The sequence below is a fragment of the Hibiscus syriacus genome, unplaced genomic scaffold (genome assembly GCF_006381635.1).
Source record: "Hibiscus syriacus cultivar Baekdansim isolate YM2019G1 unplaced genomic scaffold, ASM638163v2 tig00116996_pilon, whole genome shotgun sequence".
In the NCBI taxonomy this organism is placed as follows: Eukaryota; Viridiplantae; Streptophyta; class Magnoliopsida; order Malvales; family Malvaceae; genus Hibiscus; species Hibiscus syriacus.
The window spans coordinates 2,501,776-2,510,350 of NW_024063512.1; the positions used below are offsets into that span (position 1 = coordinate 2,501,776).

General features: G+C 32.4%; 1 protein-coding gene across 1 annotated transcript; it reads left to right on the forward strand.

Annotated features, from left to right (window-relative positions):
• Positions 1 to 3,100: 3,100 nt before the first annotated feature.
• On the forward strand, positions 3,101 to 4,881 carry LOC120193660 (beta-carotene 3-hydroxylase 2, chloroplastic-like). The gene is made up of 7 exons (XM_039196098.1): positions 3,101 to 3,499; positions 3,581 to 3,640; positions 3,729 to 3,800; positions 3,868 to 4,002; positions 4,075 to 4,200; positions 4,292 to 4,348; positions 4,432 to 4,881. Exons 1-7 carry the CDS (start codon positions 3,116 to 3,118, stop codon positions 4,504 to 4,506), a joined length of 909 nt encoding a protein of 302 aa, XP_039052029.1. The 5' UTR covers positions 3,101 to 3,115; the 3' UTR covers positions 4,507 to 4,881.
• The last annotated feature ends 3,694 nt before the right edge of the window (positions 4,882 to 8,575 follow it).

An 8,575-nucleotide genomic window follows, 5' to 3' on the forward strand; every position in this document is an offset into this window, starting at 1 on the left:
ATGAGATTTTGACATTTATTGGTTGAGATATCTTCTTACGTATCAATCGTATGTTAGTTATTTTAAAATGTCTCAAATTGAACATGATAAGATAAAAAAAATGATTTTATGCAATATGGTTTAGGGACAATATGTGATAAAATGTAATTTCAAACATAATGTGTGACATTAAGAGGGTGGCCGACTGGTAGGAGTTCGAAGATAAAAGAGGTGATTAGTAGTGATAAATTCAATGATAGTATATGAGATTTATTCAATGATAGTATATGAGATTTAGGGATTCAATGTTATAAATTTTGGGATTTGAGTATTTATGATTTAGAAAATTAATTGCTATAATATTTTTGGGAAAAAACATGTTATATGTCGATCACGTATTAGATAACACATCTTTTAATAGTCGTTAATAGCTAGACACTTCATATAGAAATTTTGAAAATGTTAAAATCTACATTGTCAAAAGAAATTAAACATTTAAAAAAATCATAATTTTAACATTTATTTTTCATTTAAACCTATCTAATATCAATATATAAAGCCAGAAGGCTTATGACATAATTCAAGTCATGTTTGTTATTGTTATTGTTTATGTTATAATGCAATATTAAATCCTAATTCATCCAGCTGACATTATAGGGTGGATTTTTTTTTCTTTTGTTTTGTTTGAAAATGCTAGATTTTGTATGTGACATTATAGGGTAGTGTATGTTTGGGATATTTCTTAACTATTAATAATATACATCTTATAAACGCAATTGATGGAGCCCATGACCTATAGAAAGAATAACACTTCTTTTGATCATTTATGCCACTTAATGGGTTCAAGGTACATATATATGTGGGATAAGATCCAATTACTCAGTGTGAAACTTTTTTAGTTTTACACAAATTAAAGATAGTAAGATGAGTGAAAATAGATGTTTAAGATTAATAATAGCAAATGAGAAAAATTCATTGAAAAAATAAAGAGTTAATCCCAGCTATCTTTTTTTTACTCATCTAACAATCTTTTTTTTTGTTGCCCTTCCGGTTTCAAGGCTTCGCCATGACTAATTCAGACCAACTCGCGTTGCACACCTAGCTTTGGTGGGTGAGTCTCCCAACAGAGATATTTTGCTTCCTCAAACACTCGAACTCGAGACCTTGCTTAAGCGATATCAAGGTGCTTACCACTTAAACCAACCCCCATTAATTCAAACTATTTATCACTTGAACCAATCTCATTAGTTCACGATATTAAATTTGTGTAAAAAAGGAAAAAAAAATTATATCGTTTAAATGTATCCAAACCTTATATATATATATATAAGAGTAGCTAGGAAGGCCATGAAGCCGTAGAGACACTTGATGGTGAAGCTAGCTTACCGCCTTTTGTAACCCATTTACTAGACATAAATGGACACACATAAAATATCCTAAACCCTACCAACAATTTCACTGGACCCCAAACAAAAAATTAGGGCGAGCGACGTTTTTATTAATTTGGAGAGAGAAAACGCGTTAATAATGCAATAACTGATATATTTATTATATTTTTTTTTCAATGATTGGATCTAAATTCTTAATAATTAACAAGATATTATTTTTTAGCACCTAAATACAATTTTAATTCCATAATTTCATCTCTCCATCTTCAAAAAAATCTTAAAATATTTTTATTAATGTAAAACACGATTCTAAACTCGATAATACGATTTACCATTCAAAATACCTATTAAGTTTAAAGACATAACATCAAATCTCATCATAAATAAGAAAAAACCCACAACGAAGACCATTAATACTTGCTATGTTGGGCTGGGTCATTTACGCACTTGTATGCTGGGTCATAAAGAGCCGGACTTTGTCCAAATAGTCCAAACTCCAAAGGTACGTCTAACGTATTTAGTTATATATTATTTGTAGACATTTATAAATGTAATATATTAAATTTTGTTTGTAATATTAAGGTATATTATCTTAAAATTTATTTTTTAGAATATTTTTATTTCTAAAAAATATAAATAAAGCATTATATCTCAATTTAAAGGTAATCTGTATTCTGACTTCCAGTTTTGACGATCAAATACTTTGCTCTACCAATAAATTCATCATTTCTATATTTTCGATTTATTTTACTTAATTATTATTTTGAAAATTTTAACAATTATTGAAAATCATACTTTTTCTTTTTTACAATTTTTCTTAGTTTTTTGTCAGAAATAAAATTTATATTCTCAAGAATTAAATTATTATTTTTAAGTCTTATAATATTTTTACTAAAATTACTTTTTAAAAAATCACCTATAACAATTTAACTAGTACAGAAAAATAATAATAATCAATATCGTCTCAAAATAAGCAGTCTACCCACCTGTCCAGTCACCTGCTGTCTTCTATTATTCCATCATCTATATCTATCATTTACATTAATAAAATATAAATCTATTTTTTTATTTTATATTTATAATAAAATTTTCAAATGGTTTTAATTATATAACTGAATAAAATCTTTTGTTTCATATAATCACTTTAATAATAAAAGTTAACAATAATTTTAATGATTAAAAGATTTATTATTATCTTTTAATATTTCGAATTCAAATATCAAGTGTATAATTATGAATGTTCATTTTTAAAAAATGAAAAGAGTTTAAACAAACACTTACTACGTCATACTCAATTTAAATTTATGAAAGAAAATCTATATATAAATATTATCGGATGAAATCAAATTCACAAGGATTAAAATATAAAAAACGATTTGAACAGTCATGAACCACCTTTGGACCGAATGGTGAACCACTGGACCCAAAACATTAGGGCGGTTTAGTAAATTGAAATGCGCGGTAATGCCACATGTCAACAGCTGTGTCTATGTAGTATGCACTGTTATATTGCATCAGCACCGCAATAACCGGAAACTTGAAATATATGCCGCTCTTCTTCTTCCCCATAAATATCCCTTCGGCTTTTGGCTTCGTAAAGCTCTCAAATTCTACGCAAAAATCTTATTAAATCCCGATATCCTTTCTTTGTTTAAACTTTAAAAACACGTACTTTTTTATTTTTGCCCCCAACGTATTTTTGTCAGCTTAATTTTGAGCTATATATATATATATATATAACTGAATCCATGGCGAGTTCAAGCAATACAGTGATGTACCAGTTCGTACGTAACAGTGCTTCAACGGGAAAACCCATCTCTATTGCGGCTTGCTTCTCGGTTTTGAACCGAGAAGCCAAGTTGCAGGGAAAGGGTAGTCATGTTTTGAGGAAGAAGAACGTTGTTAACGTACGCATGGTGTTGCAGCAGAGAAAGAATCAGGAGAATGAAAAGGAACTGGTTAACGAAGTCAACAGTGATGTAATGAAAGATTTCAATCCCAAGGTGGAGGAGAGAGCAGCTAAGAAGAAATTGGAGAGAACAACTTACCTGCTTGCAGCCATGTTGTCGAGTTTAGGCATCTCTTCAGTGGCGATTATGGCAGTTTATTATAGGTTTGCAGGGCAAATGGAGGTGAACAAGCAACTAACAACTACATAATCACTGTTTTAGTTGAGAGTTTTAACCTCTAATTTTGGTTTTGAATAATTACAGGGTGGAGAATTTCCACTGCTAGAGATGGTTTGTACATTTGCTCTCTCAGTTGGCGCTGCAGTAAGCATAGACACGCAGTCTTAACAAAATCCCAGTGCCTTGTGTAATATTAATTAATTAATATGATATGATTTGGTTAAAATTTCAGGTGGGGATGGAATATTGGGCCAGGTGGGCGCATCGAGCTCTATGGCATGCTTCATTATGGCATATGCACAAGGTCGGTTATGAATTTATATACAGTAATTTATATATGAATTAAAACTTAAAGAGAAACCTGTTGGCAGTCTCATCATAGAGCAAGAGAGGGAGCCTTTGAGCTGAATGATGTATTTGCAGTAATCAACGCAGTTCCTGCCATTGCCTTGCTCTCTTACGGTTTCTTCAACAGTGGAATTGTCCCTGGACTCTGTTTTGGCGCCGTGAGTTACTCTCACCTTTCCATTTCATATTTCATCGATTACGTCAAGTCATTGCTCACTCTTCCATTTTAGGGTTTGGGAATCACGGGTTTTGGTATGGCCTACATGTTCGTACACGACGGTCTTGTCCACCGTCGATTTCCAGTGGGACCGATTGCTAATGTACCGAATCTACGGAGAGTAGCTGCAGCCCATCAAGTAAGTTTAAACTTCTCCTCGTAGTAACACTTTTCTTCTTATTTGTAAGTGATGTATTTACTAACATGAGATGTTATTTTATATAAAACAGCTTCATCATGCAGACAAATTTGGTGGAATTCCATATGGGTTGTTCTTAGGACCTCAGGCAATCCCCTTTTTCATTTGCTATTAGAAAATATGAGCAATAAAAGAAAAAAAAAGGTGATTGATTGAATATAATTGTTGCAGGAATTAGAAGACGTGGGAGGGTCAGATGAACTGGAACAAGAAATCAAGAGGAGAAGGAAGATGTCCCAAAAATAGACATGTTTTGGTTGTACAATCTGATCAAACATTTGGAGGGCAATCCATGTTCCTATCGAATAATTTGGTAAGAATAAAATGAGAGAAAAAGAAGGCGTGCAAGCAAGTGTGAAGAACAAGCACTGTTGTCTATCTCAATCTAATCTAACTGTGTTCCAACAGAATAAGACAATTTAAAGGTAAAGCCTCCAAGTTTCAATTTTCGATGCCCAGACACGACGATTGGGATTTGATAAGGCACAGGGTGACGTGCAACCTCATACTTCAAATTCATTCAACACTATTATTGCTTCAAAATTCATCTCTACTTCATTTGCAAGCCAAGAAACCATGTCCCCCTCATTGTTATTACTTTATTTATTTATTATTAGGCTTTATGTTCTCATTAGTCATCCAATTGTTTATTGTGTTCTATTTTTATCACAATTCTTAGGGTTTAATATTATATAGTTACAATTCGATCACCGACCCTTAATTGATAATGGTAATTTACGTGTCAATTTTTTATTAATATAATTTTGTATTTAGTTCTTAAAATTTATAAATTTATAATTTAATTCATACTTATAGTATTTATCAATTCAATTTTCTATATTTGTAAATTTTATTTTTACGTTTTCTAAAATTTATTATTTTAATATAAATGTTAAATTTTTAAAAATCATAATTATAAGAATCCGTCATATTATAATAAAGAACGTTATTCTCTTTAAAAGTTTTAGATTCGAATAAATATTATATAAAGAACGTTATTATCTTTAAAAGTTTTAAATTCGAATAAATATTATTTTACAATCACTCTATAATGTTTTTCTTTTTAGTCTTTAAAAGCACTTTTTCTATTTTAAATAATAAAAACTAAACCAAAATGTTTTAATCTTCATCTTTCTCAACAAAAACCAGAGAATAAACAATAATAAATGAACCTAAAAGTCAAAATGAAAATTTTGGTTTGGTTTTTTCTTTTTCTTTTATAATTTAAAAAAATTAAAATTTTCGTATCCAACCTTCACACATTTCATCCATTTTCACCATCAATACTCGATCAATAAACACACCACAACTCCATTTATAATTGATTGAAATCTACTATCAAATTTAATATTATATTTGTATTATTTACTATTATAAAAGAATTGTATTAACTGAACTTTTAAATTTGTTGAAGATAATATATATAATAAGTAAATAATTGTATTATTTACTATTATAAAAGAATTGGTCTATATTAAAATGATTAATATAAGTAAAGTTAATTAAATTTTATTAACTAAATAAAATATGAGTTATGTATGTTTAGAATCTCAAATAATTATTTTCTAATTGTTGATGGACTTATTAGAAACTAAAAGTAGCGTGTTGTGTTATTTAGTAAAGATATGATCCTCAAATTACATGTGAGATAACTTTCATGATATCTTATCTTTATAAAAGAGAGAACCATCATCTTTAAAATACTTGAGTACTAATTTAGAAGATAAAATCACAATACTAAGGATTTTAATCTGCTGATGTATTCAGGTACACTTTCACATATAGTTTTGTTTCTTAGTCAACAAAAGTATATTTTAGAGTTATCGAAGAAGAGGGGTTTGGAAGATGCTTATGCATCGCCTACACCTATGGTGAGTAGCTTGGATCTTGTTGCTTACGGAGGGAGTCGTATCGTTAATGTCACTAATATTTGAGCATTGTTGGAGCACTTCATTATATTGTTATTACAAGGCCTGAGATCGTGTTTGCTGTCAACAAAATGTCTGAATTCATCTAAAAATGATGAAGCAGATACTTTGTCATCTAAAGAGGACTATGGAGTACAGTATATAGTTTAAACCTGCTCGTAGACTATCTATTGTTGGCTTTGCGGATGGTAATTGAGGTTGTGATTTGGATGGTCGACGATGGATTGTTGTTTTTACTTTGGTGTTAACCTCGTGCCTTGGAATTTTATTATTTCAAGCAACATGCGGGAGGGTCCATGGTTAAAGTTGAATTGCAAAGTGTAGTGTTTGTGTAACCCCTAGATCCAACCTATGCGTTTCGACTAAGTCTAGCGGATTACATTAAAGATTATTAACAACTTTTTCCAAAAATGTTATTCGATAATTTAAATCATATTAAAAATGACATTTATAAAAGTATCATAATTAACGATAAAAAACACAACTCGTAAATATAAAACTAAAAGCGATCAGGTAAAATAAAACATTTAACAAATCCAAAACACAGTAAATCAGATATCAGTAGCAAAAGAAGTAAACAACATAAAAAGATAAACACTTCAAAAATAAGGCACATGTCACTATAATTAAAAGCAGTTCGGGAGAGAGAAACATTACAACAAAAAGATATGTACTAAATGTGTCAATCCTCCAAGTGCCTGATACGGAGTGCCAATCCGAGAGTATCTGAAAAGGGGGTAAAATAGTTTGAAAAGTGAGCTAAAGTCTCAGTGTGTCCCAACAGAGCAAAAATAAAAATATACAGTTATGCTTTTAAAATCAGTGCAGATCACAGTCATTAAAACATCACAAGAGTTTTTAATTTAAAAACTTTGTATCGTCCTCCAACTGAATGCCATGTGCAGTTCCCCAGAACTGCACAACCTAAGGGATTACCTTGGGGCTTGAGAGCTTACCCAAGATAATTCTCGGGGCTACGGAGGCTTACCCAAGAAAAATCTCGAGGTCGCAGAGCCTACCTAAGGATCACCTTAGGTCCATAAGGAATTACCAATCGATGCTGAACCTATCCAATGAATTACCAACAGCGACTGAACCTGCCAGAGTCTTCATACTAAATCCAGAGTGCCTCGAATAAAACATTTTTCAGACAGTAACCAATAGTAATAGTAAATCAGAGTTTAGACATATCATCAGTTCATTAAAACAATAACTATAAATCATAATTCAGGCAATCATGCTTTATACTTCAGTAAATCAGGAATGAAGTTTCAAAATAGGTAATTTATACAGTAGTCAAATCAGATCAAACATTATATTTCAAATCAGAGAAAACATTCATGTGCACATGAGATTTCAAACAGATATTTAAAACATTTATATTGCACACAAGGAACACACCTCGCAAAATGGGTCAGTCCGGAAGATCTATCGAGCACCGACTTCACTAGGCTCTTCGACAGAACGGGAACCTAAGTTATATCAGAACAGGGTCATATACGGAATAATATTCTAAACATAATATCTAACAGGGTTACAGAACTATACGATTATTCAGGGCCTCTCGAGGACGAGCAGACCGGGAGGAACCAGGTCGAGCAGTGAAACGGTCAGGAGATTCCTGAGTACCTTTAACATACGATAACATTAATTAGTCCTTGACCATTCGGTTCAATTAACTGAATTAAAACACTTAAATAAATATGCATTTTTTGGGTTTACGGGTCAATTCGGAGGCTTTCGGGTTTGAATTTGGCAAAACGGACTTCGGATTTGAACTCAGAATATCAAAAAACATAAAATATGACTTTTCAAAAAAATTGACTTTTTGGGTCAAAGTTAGCGGGTTGGGTCGGTCAAAGTTAACAGGTCGGGTCGGGTCAACAATTCGGGTCGGCTCAGGTCAAACAGTTTGGGTCGAGTCAGGTCAGCAGTTCGGGTTGGGTTGGGCCGGTTCAGTCTGGTCCAGACCGGCTGGACCGGTTTCTAGAAGAAACCAGAGCTCGAAAAAGCCCCACGCGCACGCGGCGGCGCATGGGCGCGCTTGAGACGGCGACATGGTCGGGGGTGGATGGTCAATTACTTTCGAGCACACCAAACAACTAAAATAACTCATATCAATCCTTAAATCAACCTAAAATCGTCGAAATAAAAAGAAAATGGTCGAAACTCTTAGCCACGCCAACGATGACGAAAATGGCGACGGTAGACGGAGGATTCAGTCGGGTTTAAAAAGCACAGTTATGAGGAATCGATATTTACGGGTGGTGAGGCGAACGGCTGAGCACGGTGGCAGAATTTCATGAAAAACCGAATGGTGAGACTAGGGATTTCGACGGAAACTCATCAACTTCCCTACGACGTTTGGCGGCCAATTATCATTGGGT